Source organism: Rana temporaria, chromosome 8, assembly GCF_905171775.1.
Source record: "Rana temporaria chromosome 8, aRanTem1.1, whole genome shotgun sequence".
NCBI lineage: Eukaryota > Metazoa > Chordata > Amphibia > Anura > Ranidae > Rana > Rana temporaria.
In genome coordinates this window covers 36,854,792-36,882,130 of record NC_053496.1, presented here as the reverse complement: position 1 = coordinate 36,882,130, position 27,339 = coordinate 36,854,792, and the positions used below count along the sequence as shown (strand labels likewise).

The 27,339-nt window shown below is 40.7% G+C and overlaps 1 protein-coding gene across 27 annotated transcripts in view; it reads left to right on the top strand.

Moving 5' to 3' along the window:
• TCF7L2 (transcription factor 7 like 2) overlaps nt 1-27,339 on the top strand; it is a 290,074-nt gene that overhangs the window by 251,034 nt on the left and 11,701 nt on the right. For 6 of the 27 annotated variants that reach the window (XM_040361586.1, XM_040361584.1, XM_040361596.1 and 3 more), the window contains 6 exons: nt 1,496-1,582; nt 12,250-12,387; nt 14,292-14,469; nt 16,745-16,864; nt 20,339-20,387; nt 20,919-20,969. In XM_040361586.1, the coding sequence (XP_040217520.1) occupies nt 1,496-1,582; nt 12,250-12,387; nt 14,292-14,469; nt 16,745-16,864; nt 20,339-20,387; nt 20,919-20,969 (623 nt within the window). The remainder of the gene's footprint in view (nt 1-1,495; nt 1,583-12,249; nt 12,388-14,291; nt 14,470-16,744; nt 16,865-20,338; nt 20,388-20,918; nt 20,970-27,339) is intronic. The other 21 variants (XM_040361603.1, XM_040361591.1, XM_040361602.1 and 18 more) reach the window with 9 other exon arrangements.

Sequence of the window (27,339 nt, the reverse complement as noted above, 5' to 3'; positions counted from 1 at the left end):
GCTTTTTCCGGCGTATAGTTAAAGCTGCTGTTATGAGGCGTACTCAATGTTAAGTATGGCCGTCGTTCCCACGTCCAATTTTGAATGTTTTACGTCGTTTGCGTAAGTCGTTCGCGAATAGGGATTTGCGTAGAATGACGTCACCGACGCGAGCATTGGCTTGTTCCGGGTTAATTTCGAGCATGCGCACTGGGATACCCCCACGGACGGTGCATGCGCAGTTAAAAAAAAAATTTGTTTACGCCGGGTCACGACGTATTGCCATAAAACACGCCCCATCACAGATATTTGAATGGCGCGCCATTACGCCGCCAAGATACACTACACCGCCGTAACTTACGGCGCAAATTCTTTCAGGATTCGAAAAAAAAAGCACAAAGTTACGGCGGCGTAGTGTATCTTAGATACGCTGCGCCCGGCGCAAAGGTACGTGGATCTGCCCCATTGGCTTTTTCTCCTGACCCTTTGACATGTTCAACAGAAGTTTGTTGGACTCACATTAAATCTGTCGCACTCTCATCCTTTTTACATTCCTTGAGACAATTTTTGAGACCCCCAAGGATGCCTGGTTGATTGAGAACTGCATTTGAAGCCCACCCCATTCTACTTTGAGTCCAACACTCTACTAACACTTCTATTAAAAACCAGAATGAAGTTCTAATTCTTCCCCACTCTTCTCAAATGGTGAAAAAAAAATCTTAGTTGGGTTTGGGATCCAAGTCAAGACCTATTTCCCTTCACTGCAGCTTTAGTTAGCAAAAACGGGACTTTATCTAACGTGAAAGGTAGAAAAACCTTCACAAGCAGTCATCTCCTGCTCACGAGGCCGGCAGAGCTGCTGTCTTTTGCATCTTCTGGGTTTTTGGGGACTATAATTTATTCAGAGACGACCGACTCTCTCTCCATATCTCCCCCAGTGCAGGTCGTTGTAATTATTAATTATTGTAACGAGCTGTGACTGTCGATCGGTTCCCCACAATCCTATTTGGGGACTTTCCCCCCTGGTACATCTTGTCAGCTCTCATTAACGTGACAAAAGGCTACAAATTAAGATCTGTTAATTTAATGTTTTCTCACCAAGAACTAAATAGCGAAAGGGACCCTGGGCACAGCTGAAGTCCTTTGATTGCCCGCACTTTATTTTGGTATAAATTTCCATTCATTATTGTTTTCTTTGCACGCGTAGCCCTCAATTAGCGTGATGGCTCCATTAAAGCAGTCGAGGCTTCGCCTTTAATTATCACAACAAAACACCTCGTTCCAGCTCAGGGAGAGGGGGGCCTATATTGACATTAGCCGAGGTTATAAAATTTAATTAGCCGTTCGTACCAGATTTATGGCACTCACATTGTCTTCTTTGATCTCCACCGTACAATCCCCAAGATTTTATGTCTTGATTAAATGAGAATGCTGGGATTTTTTATTTATTTATTTCTTGAAATATATTTTAACTTTTTTTTTTTTCCTTTTCTTTGTTTCCTCTCTCTTTTACAAGGCAAGGTCAACCAGTTTACCCAATTACAACAGGGGGCTTCCGACACCCGTACCCCACAGCCCTTACAGTAAATGCTTCCATGTCAAGGTGAGTCGGCTCTTCTTGGTCAAAGTGTGTCATTGTTGGGTCAGAATTTTCTGTGAAATTCTATTAAACATTGATGTAATATTATGCATAGCCCAACCTTGGCTTTTGCCTGGTTAGTTATTTAATTTTGGTTTGTTTGGAATGCCTAAAAGGTTGAATTTTTTTTTATTTAAGAAATTGTTAAGCCTACTATAATGTTTTTTTGGTTGAACTTGATGGAGGTGTCTTCTTTAACCCTCCTGGCGGTATTCCTGAGTCTGGTTCGGGGGAAAGATTTTTGTACCAAAAGCGGTATCCCCGAGCCAGACTCGGGCTCGCCTCGCAGTGTCCACAGACAAAGTTACTTACCTTGTCCCTGGATCCTGCGATGCCTCCCCGCTGTGTAAGCGAGCGGGTCCTTGCTCGATTCACAGTGTCCCTGTGTGCCGCCCATCTCCGTTCCCTGCGACGTTACGACGCACAGGGGCGGAGAATGGCGCCAAATTCAAAAAAGTAAACAAACACATTACATACAGTATACTGTAATCTTATAGATTACAGTACTGTATGTAAAAAATACACCCCCTTTGTCCCTAGTGGTCTGCCCAGTGTCCTACATGTACTTTTATATAATAAAAACTGTTCTTTCTGCCTGCAAACTGTAGATTGTCCATAGCAACCAAAAGTGTCCCTTTATGTCATAAAAAAATAAAAGTAATGACAGCGACAATTCTGCAACTGAGCAAATTTCAGTGATTTTGAGTTGATTACATTATTGAATAATTTTATATATAATTATTTATTATATTATAATTTATAATTTTGTTTTTCAAACTTTATCATACCCGGGATGCCTACTTGACTCTTGTTTGGTCAGATTTAAGTGAGTTATTCCTAAGAATTACAGGCCTACAGTATAAAATGCCAAATTTCCTTGCAAAATAATGGTACCGCTTTCAGCACCTAAAATCTGAAATAATCATACCGCCAGGGAGGTTAAACCCGACTGTTTTAACTACACAGAAGCATTCTAGTAATAGAAGGATGATGAATTGAGTTATAAACTACCAGTTTTTACAAAAAAAAAAGAGAAAAAAATCAACTGATAAAGCTGCCCTGGGTAAATTTCCCTTACAAAATTTTGGTAAAATGTGGCCAGAAATTCGAAAAATGTGCTTAGTTAAATATTTAAAGGCTTGGCTCAAAATTTACTATTTCCTAAACCTGGCATGCTCCATTGATTTCAGTTGAGATAGGCTGAAGTAGCTTAACCTAAAATGAGGCATACTGTATGTTTAGTGGGCGCATGTTTTGAATTATTGCTGTTTATGAATATCAACTTTGACTTTTACATTTTACAAACTTGTTTTTTCATGCCCTTGTTGTTGTATTATACAGTAAAACCTTGGTTTGCGAGCATAATTTGTTCCAAAAACATGCTTGCAATCCAAAGCACTTGTATATCAAAGCATTTTTTTACAGGGTATAAAAGAGAAGAGAGGCGCCTCTAAGTGTAGCAATAAGTTGCTGAATGTTGTCCCTTCATTAAATGTAACCATATTGCTACACTTAGAGGCTCCTCTCTTCTTTTTATACTCAGTTGTGACATGACGCTACTCTTATATCAAGACATCGCTTGTATATCAAGGCAAAATGTATTAAAACATTTTGCTTGTCTTGGAAAATGTTCTCAAACCAAGTTACTCTCAAACCAAGGTTTTACTGTATATGGAAATTTGCTACTAGAGGGGGGGTCTATGTTTCACTGCAATGTCTCAGCCTTTCTGCTTAACACCAGTTAAGATATTTGCCACACAGGGAGTGCATTGTTTTCATTGGGTCAGCCAACTCTTAAGCCTCGTACACACGATAGGTTAACCAGAGGACAACGGTCTGAAGGACCGTTGTCATCGGTTAACCGATGAAGCTGACTGATGGTCCGTCACGCCTACACACCATAGGTTAAATACCTGATCGGGTCAAAACGCGGTGACGTAAAACACAACGACGTGCTGAAAAAAACGAAGTTCAATGCTTCCAAGCATGCGTCGACTTGATTCTGAGCATGCGTGGATTTTTAACCGATGGTTGTGCCTACTAACGATCGGTTTTGACCTATCGGTTAGAAATCCATCGGTTAATTTTAAAGCAAGTTGGCTTTTTTTTAACCTATGGTTAAATAACCTATGGGGCCCACACACGATCGGTTTTGACCGATGAAAACGGTCCTTCAGACCGTTGTCCTCCGGTTAACCTGTCGTGTGTACGAGGCCTTAGGGGTTAATTTACTAAAGGCAAATAGACTGTGCACTTTGCAAGGGCGGTTACTCCAGAGATTAGTTAATAAGGGGAAGCTCTGCTGACTTCCATCATCCAATCACGTGCAAGAAAAAAATGCATTTTATTTTTATTTTTCTTGCTTGTTATTGGGCATTCTTAGCAAAGTGAAGCTTCCCCTCATTTACTAAGCTCTGAAGCAACTTGCAGAGTGCACTGTCTGTTTGCCTTTTAGTAAATCAACCCCATAGACTTGCATTGTGAGGAGGAACAGTAAAGCACAACAATTGTGTAGCACAGAAAAGGTGACAGCAGTGCCTGCTGATGTGGTTTCCCACCATGTACATAAACAGTCTACCTACAAATTATACTGAAGCCTCGTACACACGACCGAGGAACTCGACGGGCAAAACACATAGTTTTCCTCGTCGAGTTCCTTGTTAGGCTGTCGAGGAACTTGACAAGGCAAGTTTCTCCATTCCCATCGAGGAAATAGAGAACTTGCTCTCTTTTTGGCTCGTTGAGTTTCTCGACATTTTCCTTGACGAAAATGTACACACGACCGGTTTCCTCGGCAAAAAAATATCTCCCAGCAAGTTTCTTGCTGGTTTTTGCCGAGAAACTTGGTCGTGTGTACGAGGCCTTAGAAGTTTATAACCCTTTTTATGTGTTATGTGGTATATGGTATACACTATATTGCCAAAAGTATTTGGACACCTGCCTTTACACACACATGAACTTTAATGGCATCCCAGTCTTAGTCCGTAGGGTTCAATATTGAGTTGGCCCACCCTTTGCAGCTATAACAGCTTCAACTCTTCTGGGAAGGCCGTCCACAAGGTTTAGGAGTGTGTCTATGGGAATGTTTGCCCATGTTTCCTACTGTGCATGCGCGAGTCACGCTGCGCTTTTTGCTGTTTTCTGGAAAAGGTGTGTCTCCCAGAAGGCAGCGGGGGGGAAGGAGGAGGGACCGGATATTACGTAGCGAACTTTCCCCAGAAGTGGGTGCAGATACCTGGATTTAACAGGTATCTGCTCCCCCTCCTCCCTGAAAGGTACCAAATGTGGCACCGGATAATCCGATCAGAGGAAGATACATTTATGGGCGGAACTCCGCTTTAAACTTAGTTTATGATGTGCAGTACACACTTTGGGCCGTTTTTGCATCATATACTTGAAAACTACTTGTGATGTGATTTTCATATTTTTACTTGCTGTTCCATATTTTAATAGCATTTCATACACCAGTGGGCAGAGGCTTCCTCTAGTTTGGGGGTAGGCAAACTTTGGCTCACTGGCTGTTACAAAAGTACCATCATGCCTATGCCTCTGGGAGTTATGCCGCGTACACACGATAATTTTTCAGCATGAAAAAAAACCGTTGTTTTTCAGCATGTTGAAAAAACGAAGTTTTTCCAACTTCATCATTAAAACGACGTTGCCCACACACCATCGTTTTAAAAAAATTATCTAGCAAAGCGCGGTGACGTACAACACGTACGACGGCACTATAAAGGGGAAGTTCTATGCGGATGGCGCCACCCTTGGGGCTGCTTTAGCTGATTCCGTGTTAGTAAAAGACGATTAGCGATTTTCTGTCTGTTACAGCGTGATGAATGTGCTTACTCCATTATGAACGCTAGTTTTACCAGAACGAGCGCTCCGTCTCATAACTTGCTTCTGAGCATGCGCGGGTTTTTAACATCGTTTTAGCCCACACACGATCATTTTTTACAACCCAAAAACCCACATCGTTTAAAACTACGTTAAAAAAAGCAGCATGTTCGATTTTTTTTTTTTTTACGTTTTTCAGAACCTGAAAAATGATGTGAAGCCCACACACGATCATTTTAAATGACGTTTTTTAAAAACAACATTTTTTTCATGCCGAAAAATGATCGTGTGTACGCGGCATTATGCTTGTGCTTGCCAGAGTTCCACAATGCCTCATGGGACTTGTAGTTCTTTCTACAGCTGCAGAGCCAAAGTTTACCTACCCTTGCTCTAGTTTATTTTCTTGGGAGGGAGCGTGATTGTCATTGCTGCTAAATAAAATCAATTAGTCACATACAGAGTGTATTGTTCTCAAGGACTTCTATATAAATGCAATGAAGTAGGCTCCTTAGCTTTTCTGAAAAAGCTGTTTGCCTGGCTGTCTTGGCCTTGGTGTGTTCATCACACCACAAGGCGCATTAAAAAAATAACACATGCGTGTTAATGTGCATTAAAGAACATTGACATGCACCTTTTATGTGTTTTGTTGCATTTAATGCACGTGAGCTGGGTTTTTTAATGCTGTTTTTTTGTAGTACAGGCTAAATCAAGGGTCAAGGTACTATTTTTTTTTTATAATTTTACTGCAAGGCATTGTGCTGCCTAAAAAAAATGCAGCATAACTTCATTTTTTCTCAACGTTCTTTGTGGTGTGCAATGGTTTGCAGCATGTCCTTGCATTCAACCTGCAAAGAACAATGCAGCCCTAAGCACCTGGTGTGAACGAGCCCTTTAAAAAAAAAGCGTCTCAGTTGTTTGTGTAAAGTTTCATCCGTGCAATTAAGTCGTCCAGCTCAGGCGAGGCAAGCCGCCATATCTCCGGGTGTTGAGCCAGCTAAAATGACAGTGCTGTATGATGTGCGGGAGTCTCGAATTGTAATGAGAATCGGAGGCTACAGGCTAAATCTTATTAACATATGTATAACATACTCTGAGCATTGTGCTAATCCCCTGCTCTGTGATTATGGGAGCCTGGTCTCTATTCTTCCTTATGAATAATACCGGAGACCGATCAGACACTGACACAATTCCCAGAGTGGGAGCTTAACACAGTTAAAATAGATGTAAACCCCAACTTATTATGTAGTGTGCTCTGTGCATCACAATCCATTGCAATTTTTGTTTTTCCAAATGCGGATTTTCTTCAACCTATTTGCTGTCACTTTCTGTCTACATGCATGCCAATGATGGCTGCATGGCATTTTTTAGGGCGGGTTTCCTTTTGATGACAACAGTAGACTCCGATTGCGTAATGTGTATTGAAATGGCCACTCGTAGCCTCCATCAGAAGCCTGTGTGAGAGTGACAATGCTGGAGCACAATTGAAAGACAAGGACAGAGTTTTGTCACCATGCCTAAACAAGGGCCATCACGGGAGGAGGTGGTCAGGTGCTTCCACTATGCTCAGAAAAGATTATTGGCCCAATCCTTGCATCTAGGTTTAATAATAGGCAAAACCTTAAAGATCTGACCAAAAGACAAGACTGAAAACTACAGAAAAGTTTCCGTCTATGTTTAGGACAGTGGTCTCCAAACTGTGGCTCTTTGCTTGCCTTTATCCAACCCTTGGGGCACTACTCCTTCACCTGACACCAATGACGGGATGTCATTCATTCCACTCATAACAAAGATGGGGCATTATTCCTTCCAATGACACCATTGATTGGAAACTATTCTGCCCACTGACACCAATGATGGGGCACTATTCCTCCCATTGACCTCAACGATGGGGCACTATTCCTTCCATTAAAACCAACAATGGGGCATTGTGTATTTCCACCTTAAAGTATAAAGGACAGTAAACTGGCCCATTGATTAGAAATTTGAAGACCCCTGGTTTAGGAGATTGAGCTGAAAAAATAAGGCAGAAAATCTTAAAAAACTTAATTTATAAGTGCTACATTCCTGTAACAGCGATACACATGTGGACCAGGAAAAATAATTCCACTCAAAGATACAACAGGCTATTATCTTATGATGTAATGAGCTGAAGAGCTCAGATTGAGAAACACGTTAGTTGTATTTATGAATTTCATCCTCTCTTTTTTTTTTTTTATTCTGCTTTTCAATTGATTTGGGTTCTACTTTTAAATTTAAATGTATAATTTGTCATCAATGTGTAGCAGTGGGTACTAGAAGGTACCCCTTCATATCCAAAGAATGTTCAATTCCAGAATATCTTGGGAACATCTATAACCGGGGGGTGCCATTTACCAAAACCAGAGTTTAAAGACTCTCATAGCCAAGACAAGCCAAGTTTGACATTTAGAGTGCCCTCTATGGCACAGTAAAGCTGGCCATCTGTGGCTTGAATTTTGGTTGATTTGTTTGGTTGATTCGGGTGAAATTTTAGCTGTGGGTAGCCCTTCTGACATGACCCAGCTTGACAAACCTAGAATGGAGAAATTGAAGGAGCCAGGGAGAAAAAAGTTGGCCAACCATTGATTGCAACCATTCAGCCATGCTGGCTGTCTGATTGCAACACTAGGTGGGGTGAGGACATGGCTTCTCTATCAATAGATTGCTGACACATTGATTCACTGGTCCAAGAGATAATGGTAGAGGGGTGCTGGACACAGATTTTCATCAGAATGTGGACAAATTCATTACTAGAGCCCAATTGACCTGTATCCGGCAATTCGCCACAACGATGGGGACCCCTCGAGAGTTGAGAAATCCGAGTGTAATGTCAGTGAGTGCCAAATGAAAAGTCAAAGTTTTTATTGTTCAACTGGTTGCAAAAAGCAGGGCAAAAGGCATCCAATGCATTTTTGTTCCCCATGAAAAGCTTTGATGTCCTTTGCCCTGCTTGTTGTAACAAGCTGAAGAAGAAAGTGTTGGACTCCTAAGCTTTTTTCGTTTGGTGCTCTTTAACCTGTTACGCAATGATTTATTAATCTGACTTTTTAGAACCTGGTGATTGTATCACTTTTGAGTCCCTATTCAATTAATTGGAGAAGATCTATGGGCCCCCGGACCACATTGGCTGTCTTTTGTCCTTACTGTGACGTTTACAAAACCAATAAATCATTGTCGGACTTGGATCATTTGTTTGGCGCTTTTTCTGGCGCAACGCTGAATAAATCAATCAGATTCCTGCTCCTAAATGTGAATGTGGGAATCTATAGATTTCCCTTGTTCAACTCGTTGAGAAATCTTCTGCATGTACGGCCAGTTTAATGCAAGCCTGTGTGTGATTTCCCAAAGATAGGTTCACTTTAAGCCTTTCTGTGTGGCTTGGCATGTCAAATGGCCATGGTGCCACATTCCCCACTAACGACGTTCATTAAGGGCAGGCGAATTCCAACAGATGATGGTGGCAGATGTGACAAATCCTTGACAGGGGGCTCCTCCGCCTATCGGTGCTTGTAGGGGTTAATGCAAATGGAAGGAGCTGAACAAAGCCGAAGGTGGATTTCTCGAATGCTTATTAACGAGCGCCAAACCACCTTGGGATCCTTCTCTCTCTCTCTCTTTTTTTTTTGGGCTTCCTTCCAAACTTGGCTGTATGAAAGGTGTCTAGTTAAAAAGCGTATACAGCAAATTAAATACATTATTGTGATAATGGGTTGACATGAAGTACAGGTCCATTAGACTTATGACAGTTATAGAAAAGCGGAGGCCTGCACCCTGTTCGGTCGTCGTCTTTGATATTCATTCAATCCAGCGCCAGGTCCGGGGATTCTCAGAATTAAGTGAAGGGTCATTATACTTTAAACACCGTGGAGAAGCCTAGATTGGCAATTAAGCAGCACTCTCTGACACTCGCCGATGCCACCCTGTGACCCCCTTTCGATTGAGATGTTGGAGCTTGGGGCCCTCAGCATGCTAAATTGGTGAAAGGCACTTCTCCTGACGAGGGCAACGCTGAAACCGTCTGCCTTCAAAGGGAAGCCACATCATGTTTTAACCATAAAGTGGGCGCATGCCAGGCGCATTCCCGGGCAGAAATAGATGAAATGTTACAAGTGCAAGAGGATAATGACAAATCCAATGCGATTCAAAGGCACGCGGCTGCAGAAAGGAACGCATCCCACAGCTTGTGCATAAAATCAAGGGCGACGGATGACAGGCGCTTAATGGAAGCGTGTCAACAAGCGCGCAAAATGAGGCTGCAGAAGGCGGAAGCCCCAGAGACTGGCAAGAACAAAAAAAAAGAAAAAATTAGTTGTCCCAACTTAGTTTACTCTCATCATTATATTCTGGCTTGGAGCCATAGAGGCGGACAGGGACGCTAATGAGCTGCTTTCAGGGTATTTACTGCCTGTCTATGGGACACAAGACACCTTTGTGATGCAGAATGGCATGCTTCTTATATCCATCTAGCTAAAAAAAAAATCTGAAGAGAGCTTGGGTTACATTTCTAAAAAAAAATAAAAAAAATAATTACAAATGCAAAAATATTGGCATTTTTATGATTTTTTTTTTCTACTCTACAATGCTATTTTGTTTTTGTTTGTCTTTTGTCTTTTAAGATCAAAAATCTTATCAATATTAATTTATTTTATTTGGTATCAATAAGTGTTAGAGGATTAGTCCACTCTATATTTTGAATCTAGCTGGAAACTTGTGGGTGGGTCCTGATTTCTTATTTTGTATGACATGGATGTTCCAATGGTGAGGTCTTCCTGTTGTAATTACCGGCTCTGTTTCTCTAGGTTTTGGTTGTTCCACGCTCCCTTTGTGAGCCCCTGCTCTTCCTGTTACATCTTTTGTAATATAAAACATAGAAATAATCCAGCAGGGATGGTGGGATTGGCACAATTTGTGCGCGGACCCAGGAACTCAGCAAAAGGATGATCGGAAGCCCTAATAATGGACACATCAGATGTGTAGACCCAGGAACTCATAGCAGGGATGGTGGGAACCCCTCATAATGGGCACAGCAGGTGTAAAGGCCTACAAATTTAGAGCAGGGATGGTTGGAACTCCTCATAATAGACACAGCAGGTGTGTAGACCAGGGGATTTAAAGTAGGGATGGTCATAACCCCTCATAATGGGCTTAGCAGGTGTAGACCCATGAACTCGGTGCAGAGATGGTGGGAACCCCACATTATATATGGACATTCTGTTAGCTGTTTTTGCTCCTTACACACAAATTACTGCTTATTGCTTACTAATGGTGCACAGGGATTGTGCTTTGCTATCTCTCCACTCACTCACTGGTAATCTACCAGTTAGAACTGACTTGACTGAAAGCAGTAAAAATTTCTACAAGACTAGCTGTCTTTAGGCATGGTCTACAAGACAGGCTGAGCTCATCTGAGCAGTCTTTAGGCATGGTCTACAAGACTGACTGAGCTCATCTGAGCAGTCTTTAGGCATGGTCTACACTGTCTGAGCTCATCTAAGCAGTCTTTAGTCATGGTCTACAAGACTGGCTGAGCTCATCTGAGCAGTCTTTAGGCATGGTCTACAAGACTGGCTGAGCTCAGTCTTTAGGCATGATCTACAAGACTGGCTGAGCTTATCTGAGCAGGCTTTAGATGTAAATGCTAAACCTGTGTGGTGACTCAAACTAATATTAGCTGGAAATACACTTAAAGTGGTTCTAAAGTCAAAAAGGCTCCCCCCCCCCACACTTACCTGAGACCTACATCGATCCAGCGGTGTGCCCATCTACAGCTTTTTTTGCCATCTGCCCACTCTTACAGGCTTAATGAAAGCAGTAGGAGCCATTGGGGGACGTGGTGGGGCCAAGCCACACTATGTGTGTCGATGGATGCACACAGCCGGACCCAGGAGTGTGCACAGGAGCACACAGCTTGCTATGAGGGCAATCTCTTTGTGTTTTAATAAAAATAAATAAACGACTCTATAACCTTGTTAGCCATTCCATGCTCTAAATAAAATGTTGTTGCTTTAGTTGTACTTTAAAATGCTTAAATAAACTCCATAGTTTCAATGGAGTGAGGTTTTTATTCAAATGTTGTTTGGCAAGGGCTGTCTAGATCAGTGGTTCTCAACCTTTTTGAGACCAGGGCCTGGTAAACAGTTTCAACAGTGAAGGTTAAAGTTTATGCTCACACAATAAAAGTATAGAAATACAAATGCGGTACTATGGAAGGTTGGGGGGACTGTGGAGGCTAAGGGCTCTCAGATATTTGGGAGCACTCTAGGCCACTATAGAAGGTTGGGAGCACTATGGGAGGGGGGAGGACCTGTGGAAGGTTAAGGGATCTGCAGCTGGCTGAAGGCCATTGAGAGAGAGAGGCTACAGGCAAGTGGTTGAGAACCACTAGTCTAGGTCAAAAGACTGGCTGGACAGAATTTATTTATTTCTTTTAACCACTATAAGCAAAACTTTTGTGACATTACAAGTAGGAAGGTCATGTTTATTTTACTTGTTTCTTGGTGGCTTCATGAGTGCGATAACCCTACACCCATGGTCCCCAGAGATCCAAACCAGATACCAGCGTGTTTTTTAACAGCGATTTTTAGAACAGTAAAGATGTATATGACAATGAAGCTAGAATTGTATCTTACCAGTCATGTTGGATTTCATTTTCATTTAAATATGATATTGTCCAGTGATTGCGATGGGGAATCAATGTGTGTGGTAATTGTGTTGGAGTTAATTGTAGAAATGTTTTCTCCTGCCCTTTTCATTCATGTTTATTCTGACAAATTACACAGCTTTCTCTCCTCCAGATTCCCTCCACACATGGTGCCACCCCACCACGGTTTACACACAACTGGAATCCCTCATCCCGCCATAGTGACCCCAAGCGTCAAACAGGAATCTTCCCAGGGTGACGTGGGACTGCACAGCTCGTGAGTTTCCTTTTTACCTTACATGACTTACATTTGCTCTACCACTAAATTGGCCAGTACTAAGTTTTCCTACAGTAGAAATCCCTTATCTATGAGTACACCCCCAACTCCAGTAGGAATGCCCAGCCCATGTAGACGTCCTCCACTATGGTAAATGTCCCCCATCCATACCAATTGCCTTTGATTTTAGTTAAAGTGTGTCAATGATATAGATGTCTTCTGGATGCAAGGGCATTCTAATTTGATGCAGATGTCTCATGTCTGTAGTAAATGTTTTTCCATGCATTTAAGCTTTCCCCACTGGAAGTGAAAGTTTCTAATTTGGCTTATATCCAAAGCCTTTTATTTGTAAGGCTACATGCCCTCCCAAAATGTTCCATCCAAATACATATCCATCTTCTTCCTGTGGTCTCTGTCTGCTCAGGCTTCCTTGTAGATGCCAACTCTTATAGTAAAACTCTTCTTTCTACATCAGATATCCTCCTATAATAGTAAAGACGTGTCATTCATTTTCTTCCTGTAGTGATCTTTTCTGGTCCATGTAGACATCACTACATGTAGTCTTACATCCATGTAGACATCCTCTGCCCTTTCTTTCATTTATATTTAGTCTATTTAGTCTTGAACTGATTTAGAAATCCTTGCATGCCTTGCATCCATGTAGATGTCCATTCAGTCTTCCATCTGTGCAGACCATCTCTTTCCAAACTTCCATATATTTCAGTTTATTTTTGTCTTGGACATGTGACTTTTTTTCAGCCTGACTATTACATGCTGACATTGTTTTCCCAGTGTTCCATTCATGTACATTTCTTCTATCCTGTCTTAAATCCATCCTGTATATATTTCATTCATTCATTCATATAGACAAACTCCACCCAACCCATTTATTCATGTACAGTTCAACCTCGAATTACGAGCATAATCTATTCCAGGAGTATGCTCGTAATCCAAAGTACAAAGCAAGTTTTCCCATTGAATAATTAGTTCTGCATTGACTTCAATGGGATGCAATACCAAATGCGGCCAGAGGTGGGGGGGCATCAGAGCGCCGAAAAGGCCCAAAGATACCTCGGCTCGGCTTCTGCGCCCCCGTACCTCAGGCCAAATTAGGTACTGCAGGCCAATGTTCGGCTCCTGCGGCCCTGTACCTCAGGCCAAATGAGGTACTGCAGGCCTATTTAGCTTGAATTCTGCTCGTCTTGCAAGTCAACACTCGCAAACTGAGTCAGAATTAAAAAAAAAAGTTACTTGCAAATCAAAACGCTCTCAAACCAAGTTACTCTTAAACTGAGGTTCCACTGTTCTCATACTTTCTACTATATTTCATCCACATAGATATTCCCTGTTTAATTTTTCATTCATTAAGATACCATCTGCCTATGTAGATATCCCCATACCCAGCCATGAGGACAAACTATCCATAGTATGTTGTTTATTTAGACATCCTCTGATTTGTTCTCACCCATTAAGATGTCCTTAACCCAGTCTTCCATCTATGTATACATCCTTCATTAGGTCTTCTGTCCATAGAGACATGCTTTGTCAAGACATAAATCCATCTAGATGTCCTTTGCTCATTTCTCCATAAATGCAAACATATTCTGACCAACCTCTTATCAGCATGGTCATCCTCTGGCTAGGCTGTCATCTAGATGCTCACCATCGGTCTGTATTGCAAATGCCAATTGAATGCAGATGTACTAAGCTCTTTGTAAAATCTTTCTATATATTGTTAATCTTCTACACAAAGTGAGTTGATATCAGACCTCCTGAACCTGTAATGATGGTTTCCCATCCATGTTTCAGGACATCCTTTGCCTAGTTAAAGTTTCCTGTTTATGTACTATTCTAAGCCTGCTGTAAAGAAATGGTCTTTGAGTAACCCTTTGTGGAATTATTAGCGCTATGTCATTTTACAGAAAACATCAGGATTCCAAAAAGGAAGAAGAAAAGAAAAAACCTCACATAAAGAAACCTCTTAATGCATTTATGTTGTATATGAAGGAAATGCGAGCAAAGGTTGTAGCCGAATGTACATTAAAAGAGAGCGCAGCCATTAACCAGATCCTCGGCCGAAGGGTAAGTGTAGAAAACACAACAAAGCACTAAACCCTATTAACAACAACAGCAAAGCTCCCACTCTTTATGTAAAGTTATTTGTTTGGTAAAACATTGTCACATAGCTATTTTTAGGAAAGAATGAAGAATAGGAGCACCACACCTAGAGGTTACAGCCCAAAGGTTGTTTATTTCACATAAAATGTAAACACAAGGCCTGTAGATGTAGCCAACGCATTTTGGGGTCACTGAACAGGTCTTCTCATGAGAGTTTCTAGAGTGTGTAGATGGGCAAATAAATGGACTTGGTTGGGTATTAAAGATTACAATGTTAGAAAATCAATAGCATGCCTATCATTAGCTATTGTAAACAGCAACTGTAATGTACCTTAAACGGCCACTTGTAGACCTCATTGGAAACCCGTATGAGAGGGTGACAGCAGAGAAGCATAATTAAGAAACAGGGCCAGAGCATTATCACCTGTTAAGAGGAAGGGCCCAAAAAAAGACCTTGGTGGCGGAATAATAAAAATAAAATCTGCCTATTTAACCACTTCCCCTGAGTAGACGTCATATGACGTAATTTGAGATATCTGGATGATGCCTTCCATTACAGGCATCATCCAGATATCTTTTATTTAATACAGCGATTTCCTACAGTGTAAAAGCCATCTTAGCAGCTATTTAGCCACTTAATTGCTTTTACAGGCATCGGGAGGGGACGTTCCCACACCACCCCTCCCACCACGCTCCAGTGCTTCTTTGGTCTCTCCTGTGCAATCAGGAAGTGGGAGAATGAATCCATCGGCGGAGCTTTACCATAGAGTTGGCGGTGGACCAGTTGGTTGCTGGCCATCTCTATGACCCTCGGAGGCTGAAAGGGACATCCTGACATCACTTCCGGCTCCGGCAGATATAAATACTGCCATTTTTTTTTTTACTGGAGAGCCTGAGATACATTTTTTCTTTTTTTTGGATCTCAGGCTTTTACAGCATAGAAGACAGATGTGTGGACTTATAGACCCCAGATATCTCTGCCCTATTCCTATTACAAGGGATGTTTACGTTCCTTGTAATAGGAATAAAAGTGATCAATCAAAAAAGAAAGAAATAAACAAAGTTAAATAAACAATAAAAAATAAATACATTGATGCTCGCATGCAAAAGCGAACGCATAAGTAAACAGGTGTTCAAACCACACATGTGCGGTATCACTGAGATCATTAGAGCGAGAGCAATATTTCTTGTGCTAGACCTCCTCTGCAACATTTAACTGGTAACCTGTAAAAAAAAATGTAAGCGTTACTTATGGAGATTTTTAAGTACTGTAGTTCGACGCCATTCCACGAGTGTGTGCCATTTTAAAGCATATCTATTTACTCAGCGTAGCATAATTTTTCACAATATATAAAAAATTGGGGTAAATATTGTGTTAAAATTAAAAAAAACATAAAAATTGTTATGCAAACAATGTTCATACCACACATGTGAAATAACACCATGAATGACAGAGCAAGATCAATAATTCTAGCACTAAATCTCCTTTGTAACTCTAAACTGGTAACCTGTAAAAATACTGTGTGACATAAAAAATTGCAACCACCGACATTATGTTCACTAGGGTTTCTGCTAAAAAAATATAGATAATGTTTGGGGGTTCTGAGTAATTTTATAGCAAAAAAAAAATTGAGAAATGCTAGAATTGGCTTGGGGGCAAATATTTGTGGTTAAATATATTGAAAATTACGTTAAAAAAGACATTAACATCTTAAATTAGATTTTTTGTGACCTAACGTGAGGTTATCTTCGGGGATGGTTGGGTTGTGGGATGTTTTCTTACGTCTGTACAGAGTAAGGCCTCGTACACACGACCGAGTTTCTCGGCAAAAAACAGCAAGAAGCTTGCTGGTTTTTATTTTTGCCGAGGAAACCGGTCGTGTGTACACTTTTCAACGAGGAAACCGTTGAGGATCTCGTCGGGCCAAAAAGAAAGCATGTGTTCTTTTTCCTCGAAGGGAATGGGAAAATTTGGCTCGCCGAGATCCTCGGCGGCTTCACAAGGAACTCGACGAGCAAAACGATGTGTTTCGCCCGTCGAGTTCCTCGGACGTGTGTACGAGGCTTCAGATGTGCTTTTTACTGTACTCAAAAGGCTATTTGTTTTATTTGTTACCAATAGATCTTTTGATTTCACATCATTCCTTGACTGTGAAGGGTTGTACGGGTTTAATTCTTGCAATGATAAAATACATTGGCGATGTTTAATCATAACTCCACTCTCTTTCTTTCTGCGCAGTGGCACGCATTATCGAGGGAAGAACAGGCAAAATACTACGAGCTGGCCAGGAAGGAACGGCAGCTGCACATGCAGCTCTACCCAGGCTGGTCCGCACGGGATAACTATGTACGTGGCTATGTAGGTGATATTTTTCCCCCCTTGTAGAGTAACATGTCATGTAATTTTCCTTTGGAGCGAACAAAACACTACATGGTATGTATTGAGACACGGGCAGGCGAGCAATCATTCACCGCAGCCCCAAAATACTATCCTATTAATTCTACCACAGTTCTTCAGTGATTTAGATTGCACTGTCAGTAAATGACCATGGGCCATTTGACGGTAGATTTAAAAAATTATGAAAACAACAACCTGTTAACAAGATTTAAGACAATAAAAGTAATTATTACTTTGCTGAAACATCTCAGCGGCCTCCAGCTGCCATATGTGTCTTGTATATATATTTATGTTGGTGTGCGGTGTAAAGTAGAGTAATGGGAGCTTTTGCTAAAAGCAAATTATTCCACTTTACAACGTCTTGTGACATTGTAATACAGCTTCATCTGTTCACTACAAAGGGGCTTCTGTATAAAAAATGTGAGGAGCGGAGGTTTTGCCCATGCCAGCCAATCAGATCTTTTACTTATAATTTCCAAGCTTAGTGTAAACAATGACTGGAATCCGATTGGATGTTCATAGGGCTTTCTTGTTCCTTTGCACAAGATTTTATACTTTATGTCTCAATGTTTTTGTTTTTTTTTAATGAAAAGAAAGATGCATATCTTGTGGACTTTGGTCTTCCCGATGCTCTCTTCTCCTACTGTTGGTTAGATAAGCCTTATGCAGTAAGCTCTTACCTCCAAGAGGTAAAACTTCAAAGGGTAAGCTGACACAAGACTGATATTTCAGTGTTTGGTAAAATATGGAGTGTTAAACCTCATGACGGTCTCTCCTGTCTTTCCCGGAGATCTCCTGTGTTCCTGCATTTGCAGACCCACTGTGTCCAATAATGGGCTCCTAACATCCCAATGTATTTTATGCTATAGATATTGTAAAACAAGGATCTGCAACACACAGGGGGGTGAGAACACCCAACACCTTCACCTGGATAAGAACTGGGTCAGCAAATATGTCAGGAAAATCTTGCTGTTGGAGTATCCAAGAAATATAAGAAACAAAGGGGCCGATGTAGCTCTTATAACTATTATAACACATTTGGAGCAGGCTGCCATTTTAGTCTCAGATTCAGCAGGCATTTTTTTAGCGTTTAACAAGCTTCAAACGGCTTTCTTGAAGCATCCGTCGGCCTCAAATGCGGAATATAGATCATAATGGATATTCCTGCTCTAATAAGCTAAGCTATTAGCAGGCATCCCCAGTATTCAGCAGCTGTATTGAAATTCAGCTGGGTAAAGATTCTGTAAGGCTAGCCACAAATTGATAAAAAAATAATAATTACGGTACATCATTTTCTTATTTCGATTTACATTTTTAGTTGAATTTGAGAATAACTTATGGCAACAAGCACTCATTTGCTGTTTTTTCCAGTTTGCTAGAATTGAAATCAATCCAAATTTTGATTCCTATCAAAATATATACAGTATTTAGTCACAATTTTTTCCCAGGCTTTAAAAAAGAACATATTGGGACCTGCCCAAGGGTCCAGAGATTTTGATTTAGAATATACAACTTCATATACTCCCTCCTCCAAATAAACCCTAAATCTCCATCCAAAGCAGTAGTAAATAGACCAACCAAGGAAGTACCAAGGCGCCCTGGATGACTGATCATTCTTATATTCACAGAAGCAAGAGTTGCTGTAGCCAGGTCTTCATTCCTCATAATTTCTTGTTCTGTATTATCATGCATTATTGTCAGCACACAAGCCCTGATGAAGGGGAATCTGTGAGTCCCCCAAACAGGTTGGCTTTTTAACTTGACATTGTTTCTTTTTAACTAATAAAAGCCATAGTGAACTGAATTGATCGGTGTAATTCTAAATCTTCCAATACCCTGTAAACGATATTGAGGAATCCCTGAGATTCCTTTGTTGACAAAGAGCTGTCTCCAAACTTCAAATATTGTATGTACTACCTTTCCTTGTTCAGTCAAGGAGTCCAGTGCTCCTACCGTACACATCTACTATAGTCAAGTCATGGAAGACACCTTCTTTTCTATTTGAACTGGTAAAAACTAAACTCTTATGGATGAAAAACAAATAATTGCCATATTGAATGACATAATGGAAGCTTTCTAGGGTGCCTAGGATCTTTGGATACAATATTTTTCCAGAATCTGGGGAGAGAGTAGGCACTAGACCCCATGTGGAAAAAAAACCTTTTCCCAATCTCTTACCATTTCAACTCTCTGCCACTCCTTTTCCAATCTCCACTTTAATTTCTACTTTTTATTGTTATAAACCCAACCTTTCTGTATTATCGGTGTGGCATCCTCTATCTCTAAGGCTCTACAATTTCTGGGCAACTGCAAACTAACCTTCAGTGGCTATTTGTCATATTGAAAAACAAAACCGTTCCCCAGTTCAAGGGGGCAATATTGAACCCCCACCACCCATCAGAAGCACACCTAATTGCACACAGTGGATCCCAAACTGTTGGATGTTTTTTGCGCAGGTGAAGCCCGAAACTTTAGGGTGTGGTGCAAAGGCCACTACTGTCAGTAGCTCAGTATTCTGATGGATTTTGGGGCTTAGAACAGCTTGGTTAATGATTCCCAGGAACATATTTATCTATGCGCAACTTATATCTTCGAGGCACTCACTCCATAGTAATTCAGAGTCTAATTGAGAATTGAGGATCTGGAAGAATGTGTTATTTTTTGGATATTTTTGGACATTATAGAGCTTATATTGTTGAAATGTTCTTGGAATACATTGTGTGAACTAAAGAGAGCCTGTCATTATACAACACATAATGACGCAAACATTCACTGGGCACTACAAGGTGTACGTACATAATTTCAGTTAGTGAAAACTGGTCTTCTTCCCCCGAAGCACCTCCAAAGCGATCTCTCCCAGCTCTCCCTGCCCTTGCCTCCAATGTATCCTACATGGTAGTATGCACAAATAAGGGCCCTATACAGAGACACATGCATCACTTTGTGGTATGTGCGTGTTGGGGGGAATTTAGTGTATGGGGTCATTTTTCACTGAATGATGGCATTTATCACTAGGTTTGTCTGTTTGTGGTGTGTTGTACAATGATAGGCTGTCTATAATGGATAATACAACCCAAAACTGGTATTTGAGTACTACATGGCTGCTGGAGAGTTCATTCACATCTTTTGATCTCTCTTTTGGATTTAGGATAGGAGGGCCAGGGAAATCATTGTTGTGGGAGGGGTAGATTCACAAACTACAGCAGGGAAATCTTACCATTATGGAAGGGGCGGTTACACAAACTGTTGCAAGGAAATGCCACCATTGTGGGAATGGGTGAGACACAAAGTCCGAGAGAAGCCAGTAGGTCAACTCCAGTGTCAGTTTTGGGTTAAATTGGCTCTTCTTCCTTTGTACACTTTTTTTTGGTTGCTTCCTTAATAGATCTGTAATGTTACTAAATGCCATTTTCTTTTTGTGTGATTGCTCTATAGGGCAAAAAGAAGAAGAGGAAAAGAGAAAAACAGGCAGGCGAAAGTAACGGTAAGTACCACCCCAAAGTAGCGCCCCCTTAATGTTTTTAGCAGAAGGCCCACTAAACACTGCTGCGGGGGGAGGAAGCAGGTGCATGGGGTCACCAGTTTTACTCTGATATCCCCCAAACCAGTGGTTACTGGACCCCAGATACTTATGGATCCCTTAATGGAATAAATTAGTATAGCAGTATAGTTTTTTTTGTATATATGCATGCTATACTAGATCATTTATGTATTTGCTATATTGAATATTTAACTGTAAAGTACAAACAACCAGCCATTAGTTTAATGATGACTTACCTGTGTGGTGTTTACTATGTGTGTGCGCATGAGTGTGTGCGTGGGTGTGCAAGGTTTGATCCCGGGGTCTTTGCTGCATGCTTATTGGGTAATTCCCTGTTTGCCCCACCCCTTCCCCTCTCCCCTCCCCCATGTGTAAATCAGGCATTAAGGAGGTTTGAAAATACTGCATAAACAATTTGAATTATTTCTATTTTACCAATGTCCAGATTTTGTATAATTTGTTCTTTTTTTACAGAACACAACGAATGTTACCTAAATCCTTGCCTTTCACTTCCTCCGATTGCAGGTGCTAAGCCATTTTTTTTTTGGATTTATTCCTATAGTTTTTCCTGTATTATAATTTTTTTTTTGTTTATTTTTCCCTGAAAATGCATTTTATTGCCATTATAATTTTATTAACATAAACCACTTCTTGCGCTAGAGGATGGGAAAATAAAGATTCAAGTTTTTTGCTGTCCTAGGCTGCTCTGGCTTGAAGCGTTGCTGTTGTTGGGTGGGTTATGAGCATGGAATAGACTTAGGCGGACTGTTGCTCTAATGCCACCGTGGAACCTCAGGCATGCTGAGAGTTTCAATTCCACATAGGCGTGCAAGGAGCAGATCGCCCAAGCCTGCAGTGATCTTAGATGGAGAGGGGGGGCAGGCTGAGCTAGTGGTAGAGCATGTTATTATTCTAAGGGTGCCCTCAATCAAGTAACTAAAATATTAACATGTCTGCAGCTTTGCTAATTACTAGATGCAGAATAATCCTCTATTGCATCCAATAAAGACTCTGCTGCGGAGGATTCCTTGAAGGAGCTTTGGAAGGTGTACGGAATAATGTAGTGTTGTCATTTTCTGTTTATTACATGGGCAGAGCTGTAGGAACCTTGTGTTATGGAGGAATCTTTATTAATCATCATCTGATGCTCTTTTGGCTCCTTGACTCTTTTCTCAAACTTTGTTAAGTTGACCATCACATGCAGTAAGAGGCTCTATAAAATCCTGAAGCTGAACTCCAGACTTTCCTTCAGTTTTGCACATTTATGCAGGTTTCTCTCCTGTACTGAAGTTGCTTACTCTGATTTCACTGCACACTGTGAGATTCTCATGAACTGTATTAGAAGCTGCAGCAAATCAAATAGAGCCTGTCTCTTTTCCTGGCTGGAGGACGTTGAGCACATCTAGCCTTTTCTTGCACTAGTCCACCACTTTCATTCATTGGATTTTGGTTCTATCAATTATGGGGGTTCAGCATCATATGTGGGTATTGCCTAGGGTGGTCTGCATGCAAATACAGCCTGTCTAGGATCGGACACTCCTCCACACATCTGCCCATCAAGGCATTTTTATATTTGCATAACTCCACCTAAGAACCAGCCCACTGCTTGACTGAGGACTCTTGAGAGGATTACTGAGACACGGCGCTTTTCAGGAAGTTATGTACCGCTCCCTACTGGTCCCTCCCACCAGCCATTATCTTCCTGAATTGTATAGAGAAGCACAGAAAATACAAAATGTAATGATCACAGATAGGTTTACTTTAAAATGTCAATGTTGATAAAGGAGATGGTAGGAATATGTTTTTGATCACAGGGGTTCAACAAAGCACTGCACTCCGTTAATGCACTCCGTTAAAGAAAAAAAGGATGGAAGGAACCAGGGAAGGCCATATATAATTAGATTACACCTCAGATTTGAATGACTGCCTATCAGATGCATATGAAAACCTTTTTTGTTATATAAAGGTCTGATATGCTAGATTCACTATGCTAGTTTCTCAGTGGCAGCATTTTTGCGGGCACCATAGCCTTTTTCCAAAATAGCAGTCATAGGGAAACCTCATAGTGCTATCCAATTTCTAGTGTGTGAGGTTCCATAAACAACTAATGGCATCCCCGTGTCTCTGCTAACAGGAGTATGGTTTTAATGGAGAGTACAAAATCTGATGCAGCTCTGCATAGAAACCAATCAGCTCACATGTTTATGTTTTTGTCAAAGCTTAATTGAACAAGCTAAAGTTAGAAGCTGATTCTCTACCATGCATAGCTGCACTAGATTTCACACTTTCCAGGTTTAGTAAAATAACCCCATAGTGTGTATCTAGCATTAGGGAAGGATTGGCAGAAACAGAAAACATACCTGAATCACTTCTGCAGCCTTCGTTTGAAACTGAAGCCTTCATATTTATCTTCTGGACAAGTGTGTGTCTGAAAAAATTATTTCAAATACTTTTCAGATGAGATTTGAAACACCAGATACCTACACTGATAAGCCATTGCTTTGGCTACACTGGCTGTCAAGACACAATCTTGCCTTGAATCACACCTACAAACTCTCTATGGTTCCTTGTGGAGCCCATACCTTAAGTAGAACCCTAAGATGACCCCAATGGAACGCTAAGATGGCCAGTTGTTTGCCATCTGAGAAAGCCAGCACAAAAATGTCTCTCTCTAGTAAGGTAGATTGATAACTATTGGAGAACAGAAGAGGACAACCAAACTGGAATTAGTGCCAGTAGCTAACATGACATTTCTGAAATGTTTATGAACACAACCTCTATAGCGACCATATTCACCCAGGATGTCATCTTGCTAACCAGTCTTGGAGTAAACTGTACCATTTTCCATTCAGTTTTTATGGGACGAAGGGCCCGGTGTAATCCTCTTTCTTTCACATCATGACATTGGACCTCACTTTTACAGTCACATGAGTGCAGGTTGTCACGTCTTGGTCAGCTGTCTTCTCCAATGAAAACATAATAGGTTGATGGAAAACTTACTCTCTTTTTGTGCCTTTTCGTTTTCCAACATTACCCTCCTCCCTACTGTCTGACCTTGGTTGGCCTTTACATTCTCTTTCTTTGTTGGTAAAAAAGGACTCCTATTTTGGCGGTCTAAATCGACAAGTCTTATAAATAGAAATATGTGTGTTTTCTTCTTTTGTCATAAGTTTACATGCTTCTAATTAGTTGGCACACCTGCTCTGTATCCTCTGTCATCCATCTCATTTTTATAAAAGTCGCAAAAAGCCAACCCAGTTATGCAATACAATATTGGCAACCCATTCCAATTTTTTCATTGAATATATCCCCTTTGTGTGTGTTTTCTTTTTTGTGTGTTTTTAACTGATACAAGTAGGGGGATTCCTCTCTCTTTCCAATTGTCCACCTCCCACACCCTTCAGCTCTAACAGTCACCCTCATTCCGTATATTAATGTAATCATTATCAGCTGTAACCTTTAACTACGTTAAGGGCATAAATCAGGTTCAGGAGGGCAGACATTTCAATATGAAGTTAAGATCAAGAATATGGGGGCATGACCACACACTATCAGGAGGAAACTTCAGAACTTATAAATTATTTTACCAAACAGTTGATGATTGACGTAGTCTTCCAGAAGTAGTGAGTCAACAGTACATGGATTAAAACATACTTGGGATAGACAACGAGATACTCAGACAAAAAAAAAATGTAAATTGTGGCAGACTCAGTGGACTACTCTGTATTTTGGACCTCTTGGTCATCTGTGTTTTTATTCTTTCTTTAGCTTTTAAAGCTACACATTTTTTAATGACCCAAGACAGACATTTTTTGTTTTTTCCACACACATATTTTTTCCCCATTCCTTGTTATTGCCGTTTGACAAATGTTACTTCTTGCTTGCTAAGTCCAACATTTTATGAAAAACATTTTTTTTATATAAAATTAGCACTAATGACCCTTATAGGCACCTGTGTCAAAAAAAACATTGTGGACAAATTTATATCACCCAGAGGTCTGCAAGATGAACTTCTCTAGAATGGACATATTGCAAAGATAAAGCCATTTCAAATGTGCTGCCTGATGATGTTCGAGAAAACATTTTGTACTTTGCTTTACCTGGAGGAATTGGATAAAGCAAGTCATCACTAGCACAAAAATGCCTTTTTATGGTAAAAATAATTCAACAGGCATGTAATATTAAATATGCGCGTCCAAATATTTACACTTATATTTCTGAATAATATCAGTTTCCTTGAGGGAATCAAACGACTTTTTGGAAGAAATCTGCATCTTTGAATTTCAAAATATATTTAATAATGACCCCATCTTCCTTGATCTTTTTCTTAGACCTTGTGGTCTTTTAAAGTGTATGCATAGCCATAAACCTTTTTTCTTTTTTGTAAGCGGCAGATTTTTTGCCGTTTGTGTCCCCGCTCCAAAGCTTTCCAAAGATATAACTGGAAATGAGAGAAAATCTCTAATGCCGCGTACCCACGATCGTAATTGTAAATCGTGAGCTTTTGGTCGGATATTCCGACCGTGTGTAGGCTTCATTGAGCATTTGCTGTCGAAACTTCGAACAACAAATGTTTAAGAGCTGGTTCTCAATTTTTCCGACAGCAAAAGTTCTTGTCGGGAATTCCGATGCACAAAAATCCTATGCATGCTCGGAATCAATTTGATGCATGCTCGGAATCATTAAACTTAATTTTTCTTGGCGCGTCGTAGTGTTGTACGTGACCACGTTCTTGGCGATCAGAATTTCCGACAACATTTGTGTGACCGTGTGTATGCAAGACAAGTTTGAGCCTACATTCTGTCGGAAAAAAATCCACAGTTCTGTTGTCGGAATGTCCGATCGTGTGTACGCGGAGAATGGAATTCTCGGTTTGCCACTGGAACAGGACTGCCAATCGGAGATTAACTTTTACCTTTTTGCTCTGGTGTAAAATGTTATATTTCCGATTACTTCCTGGACACTTTCGAGGGGGGAATTTAACCAGAGGGAACAAAATTTGGCAGAAGTTTTAGTTCTTCTCCATTCTATCCCAAATTGAAAAAAAAAATGTTTCAGACATACACTATAAAGTGTTACTAAACCCAGGACCCTGCATTCACTATATCTGGTCTTCCACAGTACACAGAACATGGAAATGCAATTATTTTAGTAAATATAAAATCCTAAATACCATTTTCTCATCAGCAGTTAGAGCAGTCTTGTGACTTCTATCGGTGTCTAGTCAAGCACTGGTTAAAGGTTGTAGGAGGAGTTTTCTGACTGTCCTATGAGACTTCAAAACCCATTAGGCCTGGTACACGCGATAGGATTGATCCGCGGATACAGTCTGCCGGACCGTATCCGCGGATACAGTCTGCCGGACCGTATCCGCGGATAAATCCTCTGAGGATTTTGATCCGATGGAGTGTACACACCATCGGATCAAAATCCGCGCCGAATTCCCATCGCGGTGACGTGTCGCGCCGTCGCCGCGATGATGACGCGGCGACGTGCGCGACGCTGTCATATAAGGATATCCGCGCATGCGTCTAATCATTACGCCGCATGCGAGGGATGGGTTCGGACGGATCGATCCGGTGAGTCTGTACAGACCGGAATCCATAGGTTAATTTTAAAGCAAGTTGGCTTTTTTTTTAAACCTATGGTTAAATAACCTATGGGGCCCACACACGATCGGTTTTGACCTTTGAAAACGGTCCATCAGACCGCTGTCCTCTGGTTAACCTATCGTGTGTACGAGGCCTAACACTTTAAGTTTAGTAACATCTCGCACTGATTAAAATTATTAACCTTTTTTGAATTTATAAAAGATGTGTGGATGTTATCTATTTTTTTTTTTTATTCTTGTGCGTTGACTTTTTAACTTATCGATTTGTGATCCTCTAAGAGCACTTTGGAGTGTATATATCATTAGTTAGTACTTCTCTAACATAGCGTATGAGGTTTCTGGAATGATAACATCAGAGAGTGCTGGGAAAATTACCTTAGGCAGCAAGTTGTTAGCTTGTCGTTCTGTTTGCTAAATGCCATGATTGTTGATGTGGCAGACACGCTTTAAGCCAGAGCATTGCTGTTTGGAATGAGAAGCGCACCCATATGCTGGTGGTGGGAGAGGCAGCACCTTCTGGTAGTCTCCCCCAATGCCCTGTGGGTGAATACGGAACCCTGAAGCATTGAAGGGTTTATACTGATTGCACTTTTTTTTTTTTTTTTTTCCTGTCCTCTTCAAACATTCTGAAAGTTTCATACCTCAGCTTACAGCACGTTCTATAATGCATCCTAATTATTTGTTTGTATGTTACACAATAATGTGTTTCCTCACAACAGTCTGTTTTTCCGAGTTCTTATTACCAGACTTATTGGCGAGACACTAACTGTGCCAATGGGATATGCAGTATTTCTTTTTCTGCAAAATAAGAGAAAAAAAAGATTAAAAAAAAGACTGTTAAACAAAAACTCATAAAAAACCTCCTTAATCTATTTTTATTGCTTCCAGAAAGTGTTTTTTTTTTTTTTCACTACAGCATGCTGTATATTCCGCTTTTGTTTGCTTTCCCCGATCATGCTAGCGTATCGCTTCAAAGGCATGCCTCATAGCGCTAACCCCTCCATCCCGCTGTCTGCTTGCTTCTCTGCTCCATCTCTCTCTCTCTCTTTTTTTCTTTACACAAGATGCAACTTACAAATAAACAGGAGCATTTGATAAAGCTGCACTGTCTCAAGGCTTTATATATACTAGAAAAACCCAATTGACTTTGCTGTGATTGGCCAAATAAAAACAGGAGACAAATTTGATAAGCCACATAGAAGTTTTAGAAAGAATTGTATGGTACACACAAATTAAACAAATAAAAAAATATTTATTTGGAACCAACCTATCATTAGGCTCCAA